This window comes from Equus przewalskii, chromosome 11 (assembly GCF_037783145.1).
Source record: "Equus przewalskii isolate Varuska chromosome 11, EquPr2, whole genome shotgun sequence".
Taxonomy (NCBI): Eukaryota; Metazoa; Chordata; class Mammalia; order Perissodactyla; family Equidae; genus Equus; species Equus przewalskii.
The window spans coordinates 18,848,852-18,874,033 of NC_091841.1; the positions used below are offsets into that span (position 1 = coordinate 18,848,852).

Genomic DNA, 25,182 nt, shown 5'->3' on the forward strand with positions numbered 1-25,182 from the left:
ACCAATTCCCAAAAACCTTTATTGTTTTAAGTGGCAAAATGTTATTGGTCTCTTTGGGGCACCTGGCAGGGCGGAAGGAGACCGGGGTTGCGGCTGGGCTCCACCCATTACAAAAATCAAAGGCTTTCATAAAAAATGCTATAAACTGGTATCAAAAGAAAACCCAAGGGAGGCTGGAGGAGGAAGCAGAAAGGGATGTGGGAAGAGCGGAAGGGAGGGAGGGACAAAAACCTTCGACCACTAGTGACTGAATCCAGGCTGGGAGGGAAGGTGTGGGGGGAAAGTTGGAACGGTGATACAAAGTGCATAAATGTGCCTCCCCAGACGCTCCTCAGAGGTGGATGGGGGACAGAGGCTGCAGCCTGGGGCATGGTGGGGCTCCAGCCATCTCCTCGCTGGGGTCCCCACAGGAAAGGGCACTGCCTGAGACTGCCGGATGGGAAGTACCTGCAACGGGAGGGGAGAGAATGGGTCAGGGGAGGAGAGCGGGGGAGAGAGGAGACGCTTCGGCTTCCTCTCCCTGTGCCCATCCTGCATCCCCAAGCTGAGCCCAGTGCTGGGGACCTTGAGCCTGCTGAGTGCCCCCAGGGGTCCCAGACCAGAAGAGTGGCTGAGCACACTTAGGGAGGAAGGCATGGATGGAAACCCTCCTCGTCCATCCCAGGCCAGACAACAGCCTGCTCTGTGTGCAAAATCTAGGGGAAGCCAAGGGACCCAGGCAGTCCTGGAGCTTGGCTTCACCTGCCTGCTTCCAGCCTCAGAGAGAAAGGAAGATGGGGTGCCAAGGGCTAGAAGGGGGATGGGAGTGGCTCCTAAGTCCTCCAGGGCAGGCCCTACTCACCCTGAACCCCACTCCCCAACCCCAGAGAGCCCCGAGCCCATGAACCTGCCCTCACCTAGTGACTTCTCAGACCTTCTTCTTCTTCAGCTTCAGGGCTTGCAGCCAGTTGGGTGACGATCCTTCTGACCTAGAAGGCGGAGGGTAAAGGTCATAAGGAAAACTTGAGGAAAGCTGAACAAAATGAGGAGTGGAAGGGATAGAAGCCCCCAACCCCCACTCACAACCAGAAGAGGCAGCCTGGAGCCTGGCTGCAGAGACCAGAATGCTGCTACCAACTCAAGAGAGTTAATTTGGGGCATGTCAACCTCCTCCCCGAGCCTCAGCTTTCCTCTTCTGTAAAGTGGAGTTTCCCTTTTCAGGCCAACACAGTCAGGTCAGTTGATGCCCACAACTCGGGTCACCTACCCTGAGGATTTCTCTGGCTTGGGAGGTAACACAAGGGGCTTCCCCAGCCCTGGGACCTTGCAGGATTTGGAGCGCTGGACCGCAGACTCCTTCTGGCCGGACCTGCTCTCCACTGGCTCTCCCTCCTCAGCTGAGCGGTTCCGGGAGCGCAGCTTGGCCTGAGAGACAAGTCCAGGTGCAGACAGACGTCAGAGTGACAAGCAGGAGGATTCAGAGAGCTGGGCCTTCTCCCAAGAGTATGTAGTGCCCAGAATCAGGCACAGACCCCTTTGCAGTCCTTTTACCCAGATGGATGGAAAGTCACTTAAAAACAAGCTTCCCCCAAGAGCTGAGGCATGCCTCACACACAGTAGGCCCTCAAAAATATACTGTCAAACTGAATTCAGACTAATTGGACAGGACAAAGCCAGTGGTGACTTCCCACTCCTGTGAGTTGGCTCACTCTTCCATCTGCCTGGAATGCCTTCCTGCCACCCCACCCCCCAGAGCCAACTCCCATGCATGCCTCAAAGCTAAAACCAAACGCTTCTGTGAGGCCTTCCCCAATCTACCCTCCCATCCTCAGGCACCTACTGTTAAGAAATAACTTCTCTCTCTCTGACCAAGCTCAGCCTTTATTTACCTCTACCTCCCAGTGACACTGAACTTCTCCCTTCTCCAGAGCTAATTATGGCCACGGCTCGTGTACCTCACTACCCTGTGAAGTTCTGGGACATGAACACACCTTGTTCTTCCTTCCATACCACTTAGCACATAGCACAGGATCCAGTGGGGCACAAAGGGATCTTTGGGGGCCCTTCCTGGAGAGCAGAATGAGAGGAGGAATGGGAAGAAGGGGATGGGGGAACGAAGAGAAAGCTGGACGCAAGGTGGCTAGCAGGCCAGGTGGCTGGATGTTTCTTGAATGATCAGATGGTACCTTCAGGGCTGATGGGCTCAGGCCAGGAAAGAGGTTGACTTTCAGCCCCTTGGTGCCCAAGGACATCCGTGTCCGGCGGTTCTGAGGCTCCTCCACTACCTCCTCATCTGAAGATGGCACCCGAGAAGTTCGTGGCTCTGCAAGGACCCAGAGAGCGGGCTCAGCTCAGGCAATAAATTCAGACCTCCCCACCCCAGACAGGGTCACAGATGTCATCAAACAATACTCTACCTGTAGAGTCCTGGAACAGCCGTGCGTCTGAGTCTGCCACCTCCGAGAGGCCCAGGGTACCCCCCGGCCGGATGGCCGGGGCCCGGTGCCCACGCTTGCGCCCCAGATTGGCACGGCTCCGATACATGGCACTGTCGAGGATCTCGGTATCCTGCTCAGGACAATGGCAACACCGCTGCCACCTCTGCCCCGTGGTCCTGTCCCACCCCAGAGGAGCCCCTCCACAGCAGCTGGCCATGAGCGGATCCCTCCCTCAGTCTGGAGCTCCCTGTTTATATGACTACCCGCTTTCTGTCCGCTTTCTGCCTCCCAGACCGAGACTGCTCAGGGCTCCTCGCACCTAAGGGAAACCCCAGGGACGAAGCTCTGGCTCCACCACCTGCAGTGCCCCTACAACAGCACCCTACTGCCCTAGGCTCACCCTCCACTGACCTCAATGAAGGAGAAGTCCTGACTGGGGGACCTGGGCGGAGGGTCTTGAGGGGGCCGCTTCGGGCCCTGCTTGCCCTGCCCGGCCCCTGCAGGGCCCCACGTGCCATCCACCTCGTCTGTCCGGCTGGCTTCGCCATCAGGCTGGGGCCTCCAGGAGGGCACAGGGTCCCTGCTAGGCTCCAGAGGCTCCCCTAGGTCAGCACCTGCTGTGGCTCCTTCCTTCTCTAACAGGTCCCTGAGGCCAGAGGCTGCTGACTCCCTCCGGGCTTCTGCCTTGGAGCTGCTGGCAGCCAGCATCTCCTCCAGGAGGCCCTGGGAGCCAGAGGGCGGGGAGCGGGCTGGGCACCCGCCGGAGCTACAAAGCAGACAGAGCAGAGGACACGGTCACCGTGAGGTACACCTCCCTCCCCCGAAGACCCCCTTATAGGATCTGACTCCCCTCTCCCCCAACCTCTCCCTCCTTTCCATGCTTTTCCCAGACTCCTTCAGGAAGGACACAGTCAGAGCCTCTCACAACACAGCCACAGAGGGGACAAGCTAGGCCAGGCCAGCAGTTCAAATCCTAGGTCTGCCACTTACTGAGATTCTGGATGAGTCCCCTCACCTATAAAAGCCGTGGGGTCCTCTAACTTTATAGAGCCACTGAGGACATGAAATGATAATCAGAAGCACCTAGCATAGTGCCTGACTCTCAGGATGTGTCCTATAAAAACAGCTGTTACTGCTGCTGTTGCTGTTGATGCTGTCAACGTGTCCCTCCCAGGGGCACCTGCTTTGATGGCCATGCTCCTTGAGATAAGCCAGGTCCTGGCCCACCTACCTGTCTAATCTCCTCAGCCCTCGCCCCCGACGTCTTCCCTCCCTATGCCCCAGTCTCACAGCACAGGCAGGGACTCCCAGAGCATGCCAGGCCCTCGCAGGCTGCTGTGTATCTGGACAAGCTGTTCCCCGCCTAGAAAGATCCCCCACCGCCCCTCCACTCACTCTCCCTGCACTTCAGTTCCTCTTCTGAGGCTCGCCTGCTCCCTTCCCCCAGCCACCACTCCTCCTCAGCTCAGCGAGCCCTGGGCTCCCACCTGTGCCAGCCCCTGGCCCAGAGTCTGTGGTTCTCTGTCCCCACTGCCCGTCTGTGAGCTCCTCAAGGGCAAAGATAGGGCCCCCTCTCGCCTTTGTGCCCCCAGCACCTGGCCCACGGCTTGGTCAGGAGCAGGACTAAGCAAATGTTTGCTCAGTGAATGAGAGGCTGGGTCACCTTGCACCTCGATGCAGCTTATGTGTCTTCTGCCTGCCGCTCCCATAAAACACGACACAAACACACAGGCACAGCACACCACATGATCTAACTCATGTACCTCACATAAGAAGCCTGTGTGTTGTCCAGCTGCCACCCCCTGAAATACAGACACCCTGCACACACTCACAGCACACCTCATACAGGGGTGGGAGGGCACTGTTCGTCTGTCATTCCCTCCAGAGATGCCTAGTACCCACTCTCATAAGCACAGCAGAGCCATACCACACACACACACACACACACACACACACACACACACACACACACAGACACTCCATCACTCGGGTGTGGGAAAGGCTGGCAGGGCAGTGCGTGGAGCCAGGCAGGACTGGAGGGGAGGAGAATGAGGCAGGTGAGTCAGTACCAGGCAGGAAGTGGGGAGAGCGGGAGAGAACATGTGTCAGTCTGTCCTTCCACAAGCTGCTGACAGATGGAAATTAAAGCGGTCTGGGGAGGGAGGGTGGAGGGGAAGGCAGCAGCAGAAGTGCAGCAAGGCAGTGGAATCGGGAGCCGCCAGCCCTGGATGGGGGCCAAAGCCAGCTCACCCTGCTGCCTAAAATCAAGGAGGCCGGGAGAGAGGGGGGCGGTGTCAGCACCCCAACCAGCCTGAGGAGGCCCTGCTCCAAGCCTCTCCCTGGGGTAGGGCAGAGAGAAGGCTGAGGGCAGGCCGGGAGAGCTAAGAGGATGTGAAACAGCGGATGGGTGGATGGAAAGATCCATATCCAGAGCAAGACCTGGCCCTAAGCCACAAGGGCAGAGGGAAGGGGAGGAGCTTGATGGGCTGGGGAGGTGTGGGGGCCATAAGGTGGGGAGAGCACTGGGGTCCAGTGTGCATCTAAGCCTGTCTAAACCCACTCACCCTCTCCCCATCTCAGGAGAAGCCTTCCTACTTCTGAGCACCCAGAACACCTACAACCTGAGCTCCTCACTAGCTCTCCTTGCAGGGAAGTGGGACAAAGGAATGGTCAGGAGCCTGTGCTGGGCACTGCCACTCCAGTATGGATATGGGCTCCATCCCATACTATGCCTGTGGCCTTGGCAAAGTTACTGATGTACTCCAAGCCTCAGTTTCTTCATCTGTAAAATGGGGATAATAAAAGTACCCAACCTTTGCTCGGTGTGTTGGCAGAAATATGTGCCCGGCACATACTTAGCACTTGAAAAATTTTTAGGATAATCACCATCATCAATACAGGTTCTTGGCCTGAGGACCTGTCTCATCTTATACCATCTATAGGCCTCACCATGTCTGGACATGGCATATCCTGAGGGCCTGGACTCTAGCCAACTCCACCCCCCACCACCACTCCAGGTGCAGACTGGTAAACGGCATGCAGAAGATCTGCAAAACATCAGCTTCCCAGTGTTCTAGGCTCCAAATCCTGAAATGAGGGCGGTTCAGGCTGGAGCTGGAATGACAGGTCCAAAGGGGCAGCAGCTGGCCTTGACCCCAGAGAGAAAAGCAGAGAACCCAGAGAGATGACCACAAGGCTGGGGCCTGAGGGAACAAGGAGGAGGCCACGATCACAGCTGTGGGCCTTCTGCAAGTCCCACTGCCTCTCTGGGCCTCCAACTTCCCATCCATGAAATGAGGGAGCTGGCCTCAATGATCTGAGGGTCCTCTCAGATTCTATGAAGGCCCCAAAATGACTGGGAGGTTTCTGCATCCCTGGGGCCCAGGGGGTTGGGCAGGAGATGACCAGGAGGCCAGAGAGAGAAGAAGGCAGTCCATCAGCTCTCAGGAGACCCAGGAGAGCCTCCCACCAGGACAAGGTGGCCCTAGACACAGAGGAGGGGCCTGACCTCTCCCCACATGCCACCCACCCCCATGCTTGTCTGGTCACAGCTGTGCTGGACAGCATTCCAGTCAATGATCACCATCAGGGGTACCTTTATCCCACACAGGGATGATGACAAAAATGTCCCCAGGGGCCTCCCTTTACGGACAGCTCACATCCATCCAAATTGAAACAACAGCTACAACTACAGTTAGAGAGTAGGTTTCTATCACAACAGCCCTGTGAGTATTAGGAGTAAATTACTCTCAATTTACAGAGGAGTTGCAGGCCCTGAGAAGAAAAGGAACTAGCCCAAGGTCACAGAGATGGTGACAGAATCAGGACCCAAACCTGGCTGAGGGGCCCAAAGCCAGATGCTCTGAACTAGCCTCAAGGACTTCTTGTTACCAGGGGAACCTCCAAAACTTCCTTTAAAGAGCAACTTTCCAGAGTGCAGAATTTCCCTAGGTCAGATGTCAGAACACTAGCTCCTTGAACAGTCAAACAAGTCTGGGAAACACTTTGTTAGAGAAAGGGAAACATGTTTCCTCATTCCTGTGCTTTCATGCGCTAATTCACGCTAATACACAGACACTCTGAGTCGCTGCATGGCCACAGAGTACACAACATTTTCCAACGTATAACACAGCCTGAAAACCAGGGCGTTTTAAAGGCGTGATGCAGACCAAAGCTCAGAGAGCTGAGTGCTGAGGGCTCCCTGCTTCTCTGCCACTACCCTCCTCTTCCCCAGCCCAGGCTCCGGCATAATCTGCAGCCCCCAGCCAGCCTCTCCCTCCATCCTAAAAAAAGGGAAAGATACTCTCACTTCCCCACCCCCTGCTTCTCAGGAGCCACCCCAATCAGAGGGGAAAGGTGGAGGGCTGTGGGTCGCACCACTTGGTAGTCTGAGTCTTGAACACAGAGGCCATACCTGACAGCATTTAAGATAAAGAAGGCAGAAAGGCACTGCTGACTCTGTGATCTTAAGCAGGTCACCCTGCTTCTCGACCTGCAAACTGGAGATGATAAGATCCCTTTCCTGCTTCACAGGCAGCTGTGAAGATCAAGGAGGTAAGAGGTGCAGCTGAGCACTAGGGACTGCAGAGTTCTGGAGTCCCAGGAAGAGAAATCGGGAGCAACCCCAGCGCACCTCCATTCTCCCCAGGCACCAGGAATGCTAAAGCTTCCTGAGCCTAACGTTAGAAAGTGAGGCTCAGAGAGGTGGTCCAGCAACTGGTTCAAGATCCCAGGAGCCTCTGGACTCCTAGTCCTGTGCACTCCCCACTTCCCTATAGTCTTCACCACCTGCCCACGCTCCCCCATCGCCCCTCAACAGACTGGGTCCCCAGAATGTCCCCCCTCCTCAGCTCCCCCTAGACCCACATCATCCTGGCCCCACTCTCTGCCCACCTTCCCCTCTCCCTCCTTCTCCTAAACCCCAAATGCCTCTCCCAACCCCTCCAACACCTCACGATTCCCTCTAGACCTTTCCTGGCCCCTCCTGCCCCTCTCCCACTACTATGAGCCTCCTCCACCTGTAACACAGCCCCCACCCAACACTTCCCTTCCCTTCTTCCCTGATGGCCAATGAGAAGCTCCAGGATGAGAAAAGGTCAAACTTTCTATTCAGTCAAGAGAATAAAATCAAATCTCAATGGATGGAAATGTTAACGAAATAGATGCAATGCCTTTTTATCACCCTTTCCAGGTGTGAAATCACCTCAGCTGGTTTTAGAACATAAAAATCTCTGAGACAGATCGTGGCTGGCTCATAAAACTACTGGTTCATTTCTCTAGAAAGTTCTTTTGCAGCAACTGTGTGCACAGACGCCAAGGTCATGGGGCTAGGAGCCAGGTCCCACCATCTTTCAGGTTCTTAAACGGTTGTTCTCCTGGGTCTTAAGACAGAACAGGCAGGAAGCACCAAGTAAGTTCCTAACTTTCGTGAGAAACAATGAGCATCACTATTGACTCCACTTGACCTGCAGTGGCCCAGGCCAAGAAGACACAGAGTCCTCCATCCTAGGCCTATGAAAGCCACATTCCCTGGCCTGGAAGCACCTGTGGCTTCAGAGCTGAGAGGCCTCAAGCATAGCCGCTGTGCACAGAGTGCAACCCACCAGAAACTATCCGAAGATGTGACATACATCATTTCCTTCAGCACAGTCGCAATACAAAATCACCAAGGAAACCTAAAGCACGGGCTTTGAAAGAATAACAGCTCAAACATCCCATTTGTCATCAAAAAAGGAGCACACATGTATGTGTGCCATATTTCAATTAAAAAAAAAGTAAAATTAAAAATTCACAGTCCATGAGCTGGTCCTGTGGCCTAGGGGTTAAGTTTGGCACACTCCACTTCAGCAGCCCAGGTTCAGTTCCTGGGCACGGACCTATACTGCTCGTCAACAGCCATGCTGTGGCGGTGAAACACGTACAAAATAGAGGAAGACTAGCACAGATGTTAGATCAAGGTGAAACTTCCTCAGCTAAAAAAAAAAAAATTCACAGTCCAAACCATCTCAATTTTCCAAACACTGAAAGTCCTTGGGGAAAGCTGTTTCTTTCCTCCTCAGAAGGGCTGCAGTTTTGGGGACAGATGTCACACCTTCCCTCCCACACAGGGATGGGGCTCTCTTACCTGGCTCCAAAGCGGGAGGCTTCTCCTGTCTCCATTCGGAGGTCCTCAGGGCGGGTCTCCAAGGAAGGTAAGGAGTTGTCTTTGCCCTGGGTCTCTGGCCCACTTGTCTCTCCGACCCCCAGCTCCCTGGCCTCTGAGGGGTCTCTGGCCTCCAGACCAGGGGACAGAACACCGTTGTCCCTGAGTCCTAGCTCTGGGCACTGGCTGACCTCTCCTACCCCGTGCTCCCTGGCTTCACTCAAGGCCCTAGAGAGCTCCACATCTCGGAGCGCTAAGTCCTGGGTCCAGTCCATCTGTCCCACTCCACATCCCCGTGGCTCCCAAGAACCTCCAGACTCCAGGTCACATGGCATCTCCAAATTCCTCAGGCCCAGATTGCTACCCCAGTCCGCCTGGCCCGCCCTGAGCTCCCTGGGGCTGCAGCCTGCCCCTGAGGCCGTGTTCCTCGGCCCGAGGCCAGGTGTCCAGTCTGCCTGTCCCACTCCACGCTCCCTTGATTTAAGGAACTCTCCGGCCTCCACACCTGACCAGTCGGTCTGCCCCACGCCACTCTCTCTGGCCTGGCTGTGGCCTTCTACTTCCCCTGCCCCAGCCAAATCTCTGCCCCTCACCCCAACATCCGAAGTCCACTCCTTCTCCCCGACTCCAATCCCCCTGGGCTCCTCAGACCCTCCAGTCTCCAAACGGCTGGCCAGGTCCACATCTCTCAAGCCCAGGTTGTCTGACCAGCCCATCCGTCCCACAGCATCCTCCCTGGCCTCACTCGAGCCCCCAGAACGCACACAGCTGGACACTTCCAAGTTCCTGAGGCCCAGCTGGTCAGTCCAGTCCACAGGCCCGGCCGAGGTCTTCTCAGGAGACACAAAGTGGTCCATCTTGCTGGAAGAGCTCAGGCCAGCACCGCTCACTCTGTCATTGCCGATGATGCCAAACTGATGGCTCCTCTCAGTATCCTCTAGGCAGAAGTCACCACTCCAGTCTCGCTGCCCCGGGCTGAAGGCCACCTCTGGCTGGTGGACAACACCGAGGCTGAAGTCGCTGGCCCAGCCTCTCTGCCCCACCTCCCTGTCTTCCTGGTCAGCATCACCTGGGCTCTGGCCTCCTGCCTGCTGTCTCCCCTGCAGCCCTCCAACCTCTTGGCTGGCACCACTGCCTTGCCAGCTGTTCTGGTCCCTCTGCCCCAGTGCCCCATCCTGTGACTGGGGGGTGCTGGGGCTGAACAAGTCCCCTGACTCTCTCTCTTCAGACTGGCCTGCATCCCCACTGGCCTTGCCCGGGCTGTCTCCACCACTCGGAATCTTCTTCTCAAACTCTTCATCCTGTTGTTGGGCTTCCTCAAGGCTGAACCCGGCGCTCAGGGCTCTCATTCCGAAGCCTCTGTCCTGGGGGCCGAGGGCTGTGGGGCTGCCGCTGCTGCTGTAGTCCCTCATCCAGGCACTCCTCCCAAAATCCCGGTCCAGCTGCTCTGCATCCCGGCTGCCGTAGGTGCTCAGAGAAGGATCTCTCTTCCCAAATTCCTGGTCCTGCTTGTCTGCATCCTGGCTGCTGTACCTGCCAAGGTGGTCTTTCTTTCCCAATTCCTGGTTGTGCTCATCTGCATCCTGACTGCTGTAAGTAGCCAGCGAATCTCTCTTCCCAAATTCCCAGTCCCGAAGGCTCATATCCTGGCTGCTGTAAGTACCCAGCGAATTCCTCTTCCCAAATTCTTGGTCCTGGAGTTCTGCATCCCGGCTGCTGTAAGTACCCAGCGAATCTCTCTTCCCAAATTCTTGGTCCTGGAGTTCCGCATCCCGGCTGCTGTAAGTACCCAGCAAATCTCTCTTCCCAAATTCCTGGTCCTGGAGTTCCGCATCCCGGCTGCTGTAAGTACCCAGCGAATCTCTCTTCTCAAATTCTTGGTCCTGGAGTTCCACATCCCGGCTGCTGTAAGTACCCAGCGAATCTCTCTTTCTGAATTGCTGGTCCTGGAGTTCCGCATCCCGGCTGCTGTAAGTACCCAGCGAATCTTTCTTCCCGAATTGCTGGTCCTGGAGTTCCACATCCCGGCTGGAGTAAGTGCCCTGGGAATCCCTCGTTCTGAACTCCCAGTCCTGAACATCCGCCTCGCGGCTCTGCTGAGTGCCAAGCTGGGTCAGCTTTCCAATCACCTGGTCCTGGGCTGTGAGCCCTCCACTCCCATCTTGGGCGCTGATCTCTATCTCCTCCTGGCCGATGCCACACCTGCTGGCCCACTCCCTGGCACTCCCTTCCCCTGCTCCTTGCCCACACTTGCTGGTCCAATCCCTCTCTCCAAGGCCTGGGTCCCCTCTAGGGCTCACACCCCCAAGGCCATAGTCCTGAGAAGTGTCTTGGGACCAGCTGGAAGGACTAAAACCGCTGGGATGTGGGTCTGCTGCAATCCCAAATTCACTCTGCAGATCTTTCTGGGCCCAGCCAAGGAGTCCCTGGGAATCAGGAAAAAGGAGAGAGATAAAGAAACAATGCTTAGAGTCAGTCAGGGTGGAAGTCAATCCAGAATGAGAGTCAGCACTGCCCAGTGCCCGAGAGCCCCACTTCAGAGAGCCCCACAGCCTGGGTTTGGATCCCAGCTGTGTGATCTTGAGCAAATCACTTAACTACTCTGGGCTTCAGGGTCCTCATCCTTGAATGGGGATAATTCCTACTGCATGGGGTGGTTTGGGAGGATTAACAAGATCATTTAAGCCAAGGGCTCAGCAGAGCACCTGGCATGCAATGGGCACTCAATCGATGATCCCATGGTCATGTTTACAGCCCTTGGGCAACACTTGGCTAACAGCCAGGAGAAAGCCTGCCTGGCAGAGTGGTCTTCACATGGGCTGGGGGGAGGGGTAGTCTTTCAATTATAAGCCCGCAAGAGTCAAAGCCCCTCCACAACCTCCTTTCGAAGGCAGGATTCCACCACCACCCCTGGCCCTTCTAGCCCATGAGATCCCAGCCTCATCCTCCCTAAGGAAAGTACCCTTCCGCCACAGGCCTCCCCAGAAAGACCTCTCAGCCCTAGCCTAGGCTCTGGGGGAGACAGGAGGAACACCCTCTGGTGCAGGCGAAAGACCCAGCTAGGGCACCCCCCACCCCATACTCCCTGACTCACTCCTGCTGGCAGCTGAGCCCTGGGCTCAGGGCTGCGGAGCCGGCCAGCCTCATCCCGCAGCGCAGCGTTGGCCAGTAGCCTCTCCAACACAGACATGCTGGGCTCCCTGTCCCCAAGCTGGGCCATGGGCCCTAGCCCCTGCCCGCCCCAGGCTGCTAGGTGCGGCAGGCGCTGCTGGGACAGGGCTGGGCCGCTCTCCTCGCCCGGACCTGTCCAACGGCTCTGGCTCCCTCTCGCCCTGGCCCCGCTCCCTCCAGAGCAGCTGCAGCTCTGGCAGCCCCGCCCAGAAGCCAGTTGAGTCACTCACATCCCAGAACAGACACACCTACTGCAGGAGCCAGCTTGGCCTTAACTCCTTCCTGCTCTTCCTCCGCCCCCTCTGCCCCAGAGGCCCCCTGGCTCCTCCTTCCTTCCAGCTCCGCCCCTGCCAGCCCAGGCTGCGCTTGAAAAATACATTTCAAAAGCCACCTGGACCCCAGCTCTTAAATTCAGAGGCAGCCTGGTAGGAGCAAGGGCACTGGCCCAGCCACTAACTTGCTGGGTAACCTTGCACAAGGCTCTCCCTCCTCTGGGCGTCAGCTGCCCATCCACAAGACAAGTGTGGGGCTCCACAGTAATAATGGTCACAAAAGCCAACACTTACTAAGCACTCATCATGAACCAGGTACAGCTCTTAGCGCTTTACGGGTATCAGAGCTCATTTAGTCTTCACCATCACTATGAGACATAGCTCATTATCGTTATCCCCATTTTACAGATGCAGAAACTGAGGCACATGTGGAAAAGTAACTTGTTCAAGGTCACATGTGGGCAAATAAACAGCAGAGCCAGGAGATGAACCAGGCAGTCTGGTTCCAGAGCCCACGCTCTCCGTGGCTATGCTATTTCGCCTTTCACAATACTCCACGTAATAACAGACTGAACACTCAATATATGCCAAGCATTGCCCCGAGTGCTTTCCACATCTCATTTCACCCGCAACACAACCCTAAGAGGCCAGTGTTATTATTATGAAAGGACTCTGAAGCTTAGAGGTCAAGGCACATTCCCAGGACCACTCAGCTAGTGAATACTGGAGTCAGAAATGAGCTCGCACTAAACCCTGAGCGCCGTCTTGTACCCTCTGCTCTGCCAGCTTTGCCAGAATACACCGCTATGAGCAGCATGTCCACAGCTGCCTTTCTCACGGCTGTATCCCAAGTTCTTGAAATATAAAATCCACGCTGAAAGAACAAAGCCACTGAAGGCCTGGCCTCCATCCCGAGGCCCCCACCCCTCCTTGTGCCCCTGTCCTCACCTCAGAGCAGGCACTCGGGGTCTGCATGTCCTGCAGCTCAGATCCAGCTCCCCGCCTTGCACTGCCAGCACTGGGTGGTGGGGAAGCCAGGAGGTCATCCAGCCAGTGGGAGCTGCTTTCAGGGCCTGAAGGATCGGGGGACGCCCCACAGGAGTCTTGAGCCTCTGCCCTGGGTTGGGTGGTCTCAGCCCGGACCAGGGTCACGGCCTCCTCCTCGGCAGGCAGTGCCTGCTCAGGGTCAGGAGTGTCAGCAAAGAGGACACAAGGCTGGTCAGGGGATGCTGGCTGCTGCTGCCCCAGGACCGGCTCCAGGACGGGCAGGGCAGTCTCCCTGGTGGCCAGAGGAAGAGGGGACTCCTGTGCAGCCAAGGGCTCCCGGTCCTCATCTCTCTCCTCTGCCTGCAGCAAAGCTGGTCCAGGTGGGCCCCCTGTTGTTGGCAGAGGCTCGAGGGGAAGAGCTGGGGACTGAGGCTGACTCTCTCCATCGTCCTCTTGGGTTGGGGAGGTGCCCGAATCACCTGCCTGCACCCAGGAACCAGGCCTTCCTGGCTCCTCTGGAGCTGACCGGGCCCCTTGCCCCTGCTGGGACACTCCTTCCTCCCTGCTGGACGCAGCCCAGTCTCCAGCCTCAGCAGCCTCGGCGGCCTCAGCAGCTTCAGTGATGGGGGAGGGAGGCGGCGAGTCCAGTCGCCACACCCCCAGACCTGAAGGCCGCGTGGGGAAGGTCCACTCAAAGGACTGGGACAAGCTCCAGTTGGACTCTGTCCCATTCCCAAAGGGACGATCCAGGGCTGACTGGCTCCCCTGTGTTTGGGGCAGGGCAGCCAGCGAGCCCCCCAGCTTCTCCTGCTCTTGGCCGGGCGGCTGGAGCACACCTTCAGAAAACCGGCGCTGAGCCAGGCCAACATGGGGAAGGTCTGCAACACTCTTGGCCACCTCCTCTTCAGAGGGCAACGTCCGAGCGAGATCCAGCAACCCACCCTCAGCCCTCAGGGGTTGGGGCGAGGTGGCTGGGGGCTGCTCTGAGCTGTGGCACCCTGAGACTTTCTCAAGGAGAGGGCTTTCGGTTCTGGCGGCCTCTGGGACCCCAGCAGCAGGGAGCCCTGGGCTTGGGGGATGGCGGGAGCCCTCATCAGGCAGGGCTGCAGTTGGGGATGCTGGAGTCTCAGGGAGGCAGGGAGAAGCCCCAGCAGCTGCTGGACTCTGGGTTTCTGGAAGCTGAGAGTGGCGGGGAGAGCTCTCATGGGGTGAGAGAAGATGGGGAGACCCGGGGGCTGGATCTGAGACTTCAGTGGCAAGGCCTGGGCTGGCAGACCCTCCATTCTCTGAGGCAGGGCCTGGACTTGAGAGGGCCCAGAGCTTGGCAACCTGCAAGAGAAAGGTCAAGAGCCATCACTCACCTCTCAGCTGGGTGGGGGAGGTCCCTGCTAACCCCATATAGACCCCAGGTCAGTTGCTTCCTCACACTCTCCCTTCACAGACAAGAGGAGGAAACCAGGGCTCAGAGGGAGGCTTCCAAGGACAACTGGGAGAGACCTCAAACTGAGTTAGAGCATCTTAAGCTTCTTAGGGTTCACAGACCCCTCCTGCAGGCCCTTTCCCCAGAAAACACACAGCCTTATTCACCTAGTATCACTCACACCACTTCAGGTGGTTCAAACCCATCCACCCACCCCAAAGTTCATCTTAGGATCTCCTAAGAGTCCGCAGTTGATGCGTCAAGAACACTGGCTTTAATAAGGGAAAAGGATAACTGGGCAATCTGACCGTTTGGGCATGGGGGCGTTCTGCCTCCGAGTGGGACTCCAAGCCCAGTGCAGCTGCAGACCAGCTCCCAGGAGCAGCTGCAGCAGGGAGGTGTGGAGCTCCCGACCCTGCCCCGTGTAGCCACAGGTCCCAGCACCACCCAAGGAAGCAGGCAGGCCTTGGATTCAGGCGCAAGGCACTGGGCGACAATGACAGCACCCGGCGTGGCGTCCCCCTGGCACTGCCTCCTATAAGCTGTATGCCCTCCAGTACGGTCACTTGGTGTCTCTGAGCCTCTGCCTCCCCATCTGGACACTGAAGTTCATGGCAACAACATAAATCACACAGAGTTAGGTGAGGATTAAATAAGATTTGTGCACGTGGCCTCTTGGAATAGGACTTATAGAAATAATGGAGGCAGTGGGATGATGAGGGGCACGGGGAAGAAGGGGACAGAGGGGGCACCAAGCACCTGGCTCTCCTTCACCGCTCCACTCGGCCTGTCCCTGACAATGACATGAGCATTGTTCTATCTGACCTTCGCCTTCCCCAGGGGTCATGCTTCCCCTGCCGCCCTGTCCAATAGAGCTGTTTCTCCCACACCATCATCTACCGGGTATGGGCAGAGAAAGGCATCCTGATTGCTTCTCAAGGCCCCTTCCATCCCCTCCATCCTCCTCCTCTCTACAATGCTCTAATTTTAAAGCTCATGTCCTTAAACTATACATTCACCATCCCTCCTGTTAGAGCCCCCAACAGACCCCTCATTCCTTGAAAAGCATAGCTCCTGGATCGCTGCAGCCTGGCCCAGCACGACTCCTGTTAAAATTTCTAGTGACTTTAAGAGCTACACGGTTGACCCTTCCAGCATCCTGGCTCTGTTCCATGACCCCTCTTTTGCAACGACTTGTAACCCCAGGGTCATACCCGCAGACCTTGTCCTTACCAATAACTGCCGCCCCTCCACAAACTCAGCGTCAAGTGTCCCGCTCCCCGGCTCCCACCTCCTATCTGTCCAGCTCCCTCCTCCCATCTCCCCACCTCCCATAATCCTTCAGCCCCTCTAGGAGGCACAGCCATTGACCCCCCTTCCTTCTCTCTGTCCCCCCTTCTCCTCCTGCCCTCACTTCTCTCTTTACCACCATTAAAGTCACTCTTACACAACCCTCAACTCCCTCCTTCATCCTACCGGTTGACCTGTTCTTCAAGACAGCTCTCCTCCACCCTAAGGCTGTACCTGGGCAGCTGGACGTGGCTGGAGAACAGCAGGTAACCAGGACGGCTGGTCTCACTTGAGCTTCACCCCCACTGCTCTCATACAGGCCCTGGAGCTGCTCAGTCTTCCCTCCTTCCCCGCCTTCCCCTCGATCCCAGGCAAGGCCTCCTCTGCTCAAACCTCCAACACCTCCTCCCCACCCTCTCTCAGCTGATGGCCTTGCTTCCCGTTCCTGTGAGCACAGGGGCCATCAGCAGAGAACACCCACCCCCACCGCACCTGCCTGTGAGCCTCAGCATTCTGCTCCCCTCTTCGATGGATTGTGAACTGTCCTCGCTCAAAGCTAAGGCCAACCCCCCTACTCCTGCATCATTGATCTCTTCTTCTCTCTTGGAGCATTTCCAGCAGCATGCAAACTGCTCTCATTTCTTCTGTCTTGAAAAAAAAATACTCTTTGACTTCACCTCTCCCTAGCTACCAACCATTTTCGCGAACGCGTTGTCTACATTCACTAGCACCACAGTTCCTCTTGCCCCCTCTCTCCAGAACCTGCTCCAGACAGGCTTTTTCCTTCACCTAACTGCTCTCATCAGGGTCACCGATGCAGCTAGATCCCATTCTCAGGGCTCACCTTCCTCGACCTGTCAGCAGCAGCTGACCGCTGAGGGTGCCCCACTCCAGTCCCGGGAGCTGGCTTTCTCTGGCCTCCAGGACTGCCCCCTCAGCGGCTTTCCTCCCACCTCACCGCTGCTCCTTCCCGTCTCCTTGCTATGCCTTGGTCCTCTTCCCTCTCATCCGTCACCCACTCCCTTGGTGATCGCAGCCAGGCTTAACTACCATCTGTTCGCTGACAAGTCCCTGGAACTCCAGACTCAAATATCCCACTGCCCACTCGACATTTCCACTTGGATGTCTAAAAGGCACCTCGAACTCAACAAATTCCAAAAGCAAATTCCTCATATCTCCCTCGATCCTGCTTCAACCTTAGAAGTCCCCATCTCAGTAAACGTAACCTTACCTTTCTGGTTCAGGCCAAAAGCCCTGTTCCTCCTTGATTCTGCACTTTCTCTCCTCACATCAAGTTATCTGCAAATCCCGTCCCCTTCACCTTCACATTCTATCCAGAGTCGACCACTTCCTGCCATCTCCACCCATAGGCTACCTCCAGAGACCAAGCCACCATCGTCTCTCACCTGGACTATTCCAACAGACCCCCAAGAGGTCCCTCCTGCTGCTCTTAGCTCCCTGCAACCAATTCTTAATCCAGAGGGCAGGGGACTCTTTACAACTAAATCAACAGCATTCAACTAAACCAGTCACTCTTCTCCTCCAAACCCATCAATGGCTTCTTCCCCTCACTCACGCCAAGGTCCTTTAGTGGCCTATGTGGCTCAACACAACCCAACCCATCACCTCTTGGGCCTCACCACCACCCACTCGTCCCCTCTCACTGCAATCAGACATCTTGGCTTCCTTGCCAGGAAGGCACCGAGGCCTTTGTACTTGCAGTTCCCTCCACCAAGAATGTTGTTCCCCTAACATCCACACAGCTCACTCCCTCACCTTCTTTGGAGCAAGGCCCTCCCCGACTACCCTCACCCCAGCATGCCCCATCTTTATGGTCTCATGCACTACACATCTGCTGGTTCACAGGAATGTCAGTTTGCGCCTGCCCCCCACCCTCCAATGTGAGAATTAAACTGAGAGCAGGCATGGGATGTGTTTTGTTCTCAGCAGTTTCCCTAGCACCCGGCTCATAGGAGGTGCTCATCAAATATTTGCTGGATGGACAAATGAATGAAGTCAGGTCTCCATCACAAGGCAGATAGGACAGCCTCTAGCCAGCAAGGGCTCTAGGAGCAAAAAGAGCCATCTTTACATCATTTACTCAGGAAAGTAGGCTGACGGTCCTATGAGCACACTGTGAGAAGAGGGGAAGATGTAACAGGAAACCCCCCAAGAAACATCTCTTCCTTCTTCTGAACCCTGAGAAGCAGCCCAGCCAGGGAGAGCGTTGGAGTCAGACCCTTCAGATCCTGCCTCAGCCCCTGGGTTACTTAACCTGTGTGAGCCCTGGCATCCTCAGCTCTCACGTGGGACCAACAGGGCCTACTAGCTGGAGTGATCACAAGGATTAATTTAGTCAACATTCCTGGGACATGCCCAGCACACAGTAGGTCCCCGATCAGTGGCAGTTGTTACTCTTAATAATGAACAGCCTCATGGCCTGAATGCACTTAGCCACCTAGCTGATCCACCTAGCTGAGGGAGAGCACTGGCCTGGGAGTTGAGAAATCTGAGTCCCAGGGCCAGCCCTTGGACAAGTCACCACCTCCATGGGCCTCAGTTTTCCCATCTGAATAATAAGGAGGTTGGAACAGATGATCTCAGATGACCCTTCCAGCTCTAAAATACTATGATCTTGATTCGTAACAGAATAACTCACGTCAGTAGGTGGCTCAGAGCTGGCTGGCTGAGCAAGGTGCCCGTTGAAGGCCCGGTCCGAAGCAGGGCTCCTATGAGGGAGAAAGACAGGAAATGGAGAAGGAAGCCTGTCAAAGATGGATAAGAGGACAGAGGTGCTCAAGAGTCAGCCTAAGGGACTGTAACAGCACCCAGAATTAACCACCGCCCCCTAGTCAGACAATTACTACTGAGTCCTGCCTGGAACCACTGGGGACAGAGAAGCTGTGCAGTTTCCACAGAGGAAGTGCCGCAGGAGATGGTACCTATTCCCTACCTGCACATCAAGGGTTAAATTCCCCAGCGCCTTCAGGAAAAACATCCTGCATGCCCAGACCCCTCAGTGGTTCCCAAAAAGATAACTCCTCCTTCCCGGAGTCCGTAAGGGGTTAAGGTTCTCCTCCAGCCAGAGTGCAGCTGGTCCCGGCTGCCCTGCCAATCCTTCTTGAAGGATTGCAGGGGGAGGGAAGGGGGAAGAGTGATTTTCCAAGGTTGAAGTTGTTCCTCTTAAACTCTGCTTGGAGCAAGCGATGAGAGGAGGAGGGAAGGCAGAACCCAGCCCGGGCAGGGTGTGACCTCTGGGGAGCCCTGGCCTGGGACAGAGAAGGGTTAATTAGGGGCCCTGCCCTCCAGGTACTTTCAGGTGAGAGAAGGGTAAGGCTGGAGGGCAAGGCAGGGGCCTTTGGCTTCTGGCTCAGCCTAGACCACAGCAGCAGGAGCAGGAGGGGAGCCTCTGGGTCCAGCAGAGCCACCAAGGGCCCAGGGGACCAAGTGGTCCCCAAAGTGGCTCTCCCTGCCCTGAGGATGGCCTCCATGCGGCTGACGGCACCCAAGATCCCTCAGCCTTCTCCTCCAATGCCCTGTGCCCACCATCCCAAGGGGCACCTCCTGGCCAGTCTTCCTTTACACGGGCACCAACTCCAGAGAAGTGTGTCATATGCAACAGTCTCCAACCCAGCTGCAATCTCTGCATTGACACATGTCTGGCATTAAGGCATGTTCCTGCCTTATCTCTCCCATCAGACTCCTCCTCATGGACAGACTGTGTCCTGCTCATCCTGCTACCCACACACCTCCCAGCACCTGGCACACTGCTCCACCCACGGCAGGAGCTGGCAGTTATGAGCACATGCTCTGGAATCAACTAGACATGAGTTCAAACCCCAGCGCTGCCTCTTACTTGCTGAGGGACCAAGGGAAGTCACTTGTGACCCTCAGTTTCCTCCTCTCTAAAATGGGCCTAATACTCCCTTCACTAAACAGGATGGCTGTGGATTAAATGAGGCAAAGGTCGGCTCTCAGTATAAAGAAACTAAAAATAAACTTCCACGCTGCACACGTGAACTCCACCATAAACATGCATCCACTCTGCAAAGAAAATTACAATTTTAAAAAGAAGATAGTAAGGATAACACCATCTGCTGGGGGAATGCTTTGTGATAGACCAGGGTCTGCCTGCACTCACAGTACACAACTAACTAAAAGTGAACGACACACTCCCAGATGGGGCCACCCACTTTGTCTTCCAGGCTGCAACAAAACAGACAGCCTCCCACCCCTCACCTCTCCTTGGGGGTCTTGCTGTGCTCTTCCGGGCACTGTGTGGGAGACTTTGTTGGCCCCTCCTGGGACCATCCCCTGGAGAGGGGCCCACCGTCCTCATCCCTGGGACCGGAGGCCACACCATAAGTCCTGGGGCCGTATCTTGAGCTGCCATCATGGTTAAAGGTGAGGCGGGAGCCCCAGAGGCGGTCAGGGCTGGCTGGGACTTCTTTCCGTGACTGCTCCATCTTGGCCAGGATCTCTTCTACTGTGGTGGCTGCAAAGCGCTCCGAGGCTGGACGGAACGGGGCAGGGGCCTTCCGCACACCCCCTGGGGCAGCACATCGAGCTGGGGGTGTCAACGGGGGCATCTCTTCTTTCCCAGCCTCCTCTTTCCCAGTCTCTCGGGTGACCTCTCCTCCAGCAGAGGCCTCGGACGTGGGCCTTGTTGCAAAGGGAAGGGGACGCTTGCTGCCACCATAGGGCTGGGGTCCCGCCAGCATGTTCATCTTCCGGGCAGAAGGTAGCTCAGCCAGGGGACCCCGGGGGGGCCGAGGCCCAACAGGCACCAGCAGGCTGGGCTTGGCAGGCAAGGCTGGCTTGGAGGGCAGGGCCCGGGGTTTGGGCTTAACGGGGGGTTTGGCCCGAGTGTCACCTGCCAAAAGGAGAGGGTTGGTTGAGGGGCTGTCAGAAGAACCAGGAAGCAGAACTTCATCTCCCACCCTACAAACTCAAAATGTTCACCTCCTTCTAGGCAACAAACGTCACCTCGTCTATGAAGCCGTCCTTGATTTTCCATAGACAACCCTGAAGCATCTTCTCCCTTCTCCAAATTCCCAACAGGTTTAGTCAATTCCTCTTATAAGCTAAAGCTATTTAAGAGCCCAGCTGGCACCTTATTTCCCTTTGTACCCTACTTTGCACCTAATATGTGTTCTTATCAAATGAACGAATGAATGAGTGAATGAATGAATGAGCAAATGAACCAGTGAACAAATGCCTGCCTGCCTACCTACATCAAGCAGTCATCCCCCCATCTCCCCAATCCAGTCCTTTCCTCTTATACAACACTCTACTACACTATCCTCCATGGTAAACCTTTTATCCCAGCGAACTTCCCCACTCTGCCCCCTCCCCCAGGGCATACCCAGGCCACCTCCCCACTGTCATCCGGTGTGTGATCAGGAATGCAAACTTACTATTGACCTAAACCAAACAGAAGTAAATCTGCTACAGGAAAAACAACACCACCAGAAACCTACCCTCTATATAAAGCATTTCAATGCCAAATAAAAGACTTTAGAATTACTCATGGGCAAGGCCCTCCTGCTAGAATCCTATATCATCCACTCATTCGGCTCAGTCTAAGAAAGGAGTCTTCAACAGGGAGCCAGGAGGCCTGGGTTCAAACCCCCGTAAGTTCACGCCGTTTCTCTTCTGGGCCTCAGTTTCCTCCTCTGTAAAAACCCCAGCTTGATCCACTTCCTCTTGGAAGGACAGTCTGCTCTCATCTTCTTGAGTCTATGATCCCACACAGTTCTGAGGGGGTCTCAACAGGAGCTGAGAACCTTTCAAACTCATCCTGCACGTCCTCAGCACCCCTCCTTCCCTGCCGCCTCAACAGAATCGTCGAGCCCACACCCTCCAAGACAGAACAGGGGTTCAGCCTCTGCCCCTCCAGCCAGCCTCACAGCCACCCTGCCCCGCCCCGCCCTGCACCCATAGGTACCTGGCTCGGAGCCAGCAGATACCAGCTCCTCCTCCAACTCCTGGGGTGGTGGGGAAGCCATGACTGTACCTTCCCTGAGAGCAGACACTTTCATCACATGCGGCAGAACCTGCTGAGAATTGGGAAGCAGAGGGGTGTGAGCTGGGGTGGCTGAAGACCCAGGAAAAGAGGGGGAGAGAGAGAAGGCAAAAGGGTTGGGCGTTGGCAGTAGGCTTAGCCGGGGGAAGTCTCCTACTTCTAGCAGAGACAGAGTGTGGGACAGGAAGAGAGAACTTCAGGAGGGGGGTTGGGGGAGGTCAAGGGAGGTCCCAACAGCCATATCCTCCCCTGTTCCCAGACCACTCTCTAACTGTCTCCTAACCCCAAAGTCTTGGAGCTTCAGGGAGCCGCCCACTGCTCCCTCCTCTGGCAAGCTCTCCAAGACACCCCACTTACCGTTCCCAAGCCACCCCTTGAGTCTGGTAGCCCTGCTCTCGAGGTTTCTACTCAGGAGCAGAGCAAGAGGGCCGCAAAGTCTGAAGTCTCTCCGTGAATCACCTCATGGGAGACGGGAAAAACCCGCTCCTCCCCAACCTGGGGCTCCGCCCCACCGCCTGCCTCCCCCTTCCCGCTCACCCTCCTTTCCTCCCTCCCTCCCTCCTGCAGCTGGGAGTGGTTCCCTCTCCCCGCTCTTTCCCCCTCCTCCTTCCACATCCCTGCCCCACTCCCGCCTCCCTCAAAGCTGCCTCATCCAAACACGGAAAAATAAGGAATAAAAAGTAAACATCTGGAATACATTTTTTTCTTTAATTTCTCAATCGCTTTGGCTTCAGCTTGGAATTTGATGAGGTAAAGCCAAGGCCTAGTCCTGTTGCCATAGCAATGGCCTCCCACTGGATTTCCAGAGCCTTGCCAAGAGGAAGGAGGAGCCGGCCCAAGCCTGGGCTGGGAGAACGGGACAGGGCTTGAGAGCATCCGGGTGGTGGGGTGGCTTGGGGGAAAAACTCCCTGGGGTTTCCCCCTTCTAGGACAGTCAGGGTGGGACAGCCACAGCCTATGAAAAGGGGCTAGGTGGGCATCACTCACCAGCCTAGGATTGGTCTGAGGGGTTTTGGGGGGGAGGGGGCAGAAGAAATTGTAACCCAAATGACACTGCCTTATGGTGGAAGCCAAATGGTTGCCCCTCCTCTAAGCTCAGAACAGGAGTTTTGGGATCTGATATACCAGGATGCTAATACCGAGTGGGTCTACCACTTTAAACGTGTGCAACTTTAGGCACATTGCTTACTTCTCTAAGCCTCAGTTTCCCTATGTGAAAAATAGAGCTCCTGAGACCGTTGGGAGGCTCACATGAGATGATGCATGCAAATTGCTTAGCACAATGCCTGGCGCCTAATAAGTGTCCAATAAACGGTGGCCATTATTAGCATGATTCCATTCACTGTCACCAAGGAGCGAACATCCTTGGTAACCACCTCCTCCTCTCCCCAGACTACAGGCTGCCAGCATTCCAGACCATTCCTCCACTCCCACAGGCCCAAGTCATGTCACCTGTTCTTCAGACTTCCCACCACCTCCTCAGTTCCCATCCTGGCTCCTGAAGCACCAACTCACCCACAAGACCCCCAGGCTCTCCAGCCTGGCAGACAGAGCCCTGCCCCTCTTCTTCCAAAGGAAGGGGAATGTTTCCTATCACCTGATACACACACAGTTGGTGAAGACAACCCAACCCTTTCCAACCTGCAAGGGGTACTGCCTTTCTCAGAGTCAACCACTCCAGCTGGGCTGGGAAGACAGCACCAAATCTTAAGACGGGACCTCAGTGCCCAACCTTTGCAAAACCCACTCAGCCTTCACCTTTGACCCTGAAGCTGCCTGTTTCAAAGATAGGCAGAGAATATGAAGAGGGTAGAGAGAAACCCAGGACCATCAATCCCTTGGTCAGTTGGCTACCACAAGGACTGCTCATGGCGGGTGGGTGAATAACTGCAGAGCCAGTCTAAGTGAGTATGGGGGGAGGGGCACCCAACAGGAAAAAAAAATTAAAAAAACACAAGATTGTTTCCTTGTCCTTGAACATTATTACAAGGGACACGGTGTGGGTGGTTACAAATGGGCAGGAACTGGCCCAGAACAAAAAACCCTTTCACCTGGGGGCCTGATGGGCACCTCTGTTGTATGAGGGGATGCAACAATTAAGGGGGGGCTGGGCTTCCCTAATTGAGGAGGAGGCCACAGCACAGACGCCCCAGCCAGGAAACCCAGGTGACCAAGACCATAGCCGAAAGCTGTGGAATCACAGCGGCTCTGACCCCTCCCCATCCCCAAGAGTCAGGGGGAGACTAGCTGACTCCCAGGAGCAAAGGCTGCCAGAAGGGCTAGGGAGAGGCCCGGCGGCTCCATCCGGAGGACAAGAGCCAAGAAAGAGGCATAGACGCAGGCGGGGTCGGCCCTACGGACCCTAGCTTCTCCGGTTGGATCCAGGACCAGAGAGGTCGGCAGGGACAGCACGTAATCTGCTGGAGGAGGGAGGGCCAGCGGAAAGACGGAACAGCCCGGGGCGAGGGGCCGTCTGGAGGGGCCCAGTGGGGAGCTCTGGACACAGAGGGGACAGCGGCAGCCGAAGAGGAGGAGGAGGAGAAAAGGGTGGAGGAGGAGGAGGGGGCGGCGGCAGCAGAAGAGGAGGACCTGTGCGCGGGATGTGAAGCAGCCGGCGAAGAGACAAGGGACTGGGGACGCGGACCGGGTCGGGGCGGACTGAGGTGGCTGGGGGCGTGCCGAGGGAGCTGGAGGAGGGGACCAGCGCGGGCCCGGGGGAAGGCGAAGGCGGGGGTCCCTTCGGCAGCTCAGCCCGCCCCCGGCCCCGCCCCAAGCCCTCGCCCCCTCCCCCCTTTCTTCTGGCTCGGCCAGCAAGAGCTCCAGACCGTGCATCCTCCGCCCCCGCGCACATGTGCGGGCTCCGCCGTGCCCCCTCTTCCCCCGCGCCCCCGGCCCCTGCAAACTTTCCTGGTGACCCTGCCTCCACCTCAACCCGAGGTCCCGGCTGGAAAGCGCCTACTCCGTCCACGCCTCTCCCCAGCCGCCAGTCTCGGACCCCGCCCCCTCCCTCGCCCTCCTGCCCGCCCCCGCGCACTCACGCGCTCCCCCAGGATCCGGCTCCGCTCCCCGACGCCAGTCGTCGTCGCCGCCGCCGCCGCCGCTGCTGCCGCCGCCGCCGTCACCGCGGGACCAAGCCAGTGCGAGCCCCGGCGGGACCCCGCCCCTGGCCCCGCCCAGGCCCACGCCTCCAGAGTGCTTCATGAATATCCATGAGCCGGCGAAAACCCGGAGTAGGAAGCCCGAGAACTCACCGGATGGTATGCAAATAGGCACAGCCCAGGTGCTCAATTATTCATGAGGTTTACAAATGAGGGGCCCGCCCCAGGCTCAGACCTGGGCGAAACTGACGCAATTCCGCGAGCTGCTCAGAGTGTTCGGACAAAATGGCCACCGAGACGACTGCCTAGAGAGGAGACCGCCCGATCCTCAGCCCAGCGGCCTGTTCTGATTGCAGCACC

The 25,182-nt window shown here is 56.6% G+C and overlaps 1 protein-coding gene across 7 annotated transcripts; it reads right to left on the reverse strand.

Moving 5' to 3' along the window:
* TNKS1BP1 (tankyrase 1 binding protein 1) lies at window positions 1-25,174 on the reverse strand. 7 transcript variants are annotated; one of them, XM_070563940.1, is made up of 12 exons: window positions 24,763-25,174; window positions 21,647-21,758; window positions 19,939-20,572; window positions 18,359-18,428; window positions 12,951-14,318; window positions 8,542-10,985; window positions 2,829-3,183; window positions 2,397-2,547; window positions 2,166-2,302; window positions 1,247-1,404; window positions 897-968; window positions 1-447 (listed from the first exon to the last, which is right to left on the reverse strand). In XM_070563940.1, the coding sequence occupies exons 2-11, from the start codon at window positions 21,738-21,740 to the stop codon at window positions 908-910; spliced, it is 5,472 nt and encodes a 1,823-aa protein (XP_070420041.1). In that variant the 5' UTR covers window positions 21,741-21,758; window positions 24,763-25,174; the 3' UTR covers window positions 1-447; window positions 897-907. The 7 variants fall into 7 exon arrangements, with proteins under 7 accessions (XP_070420041.1, XP_070420035.1, XP_070420036.1 ...); XM_070563934.1 differs by having other exon boundaries at window positions 21,647-21,755; window positions 24,763-24,881; XM_070563935.1 differs by lacking the exon at window positions 24,763-25,174 and adding an exon at window positions 24,651-24,721.
* Between the last annotated feature and the right edge of the window lie 8 nt (window positions 25,175-25,182).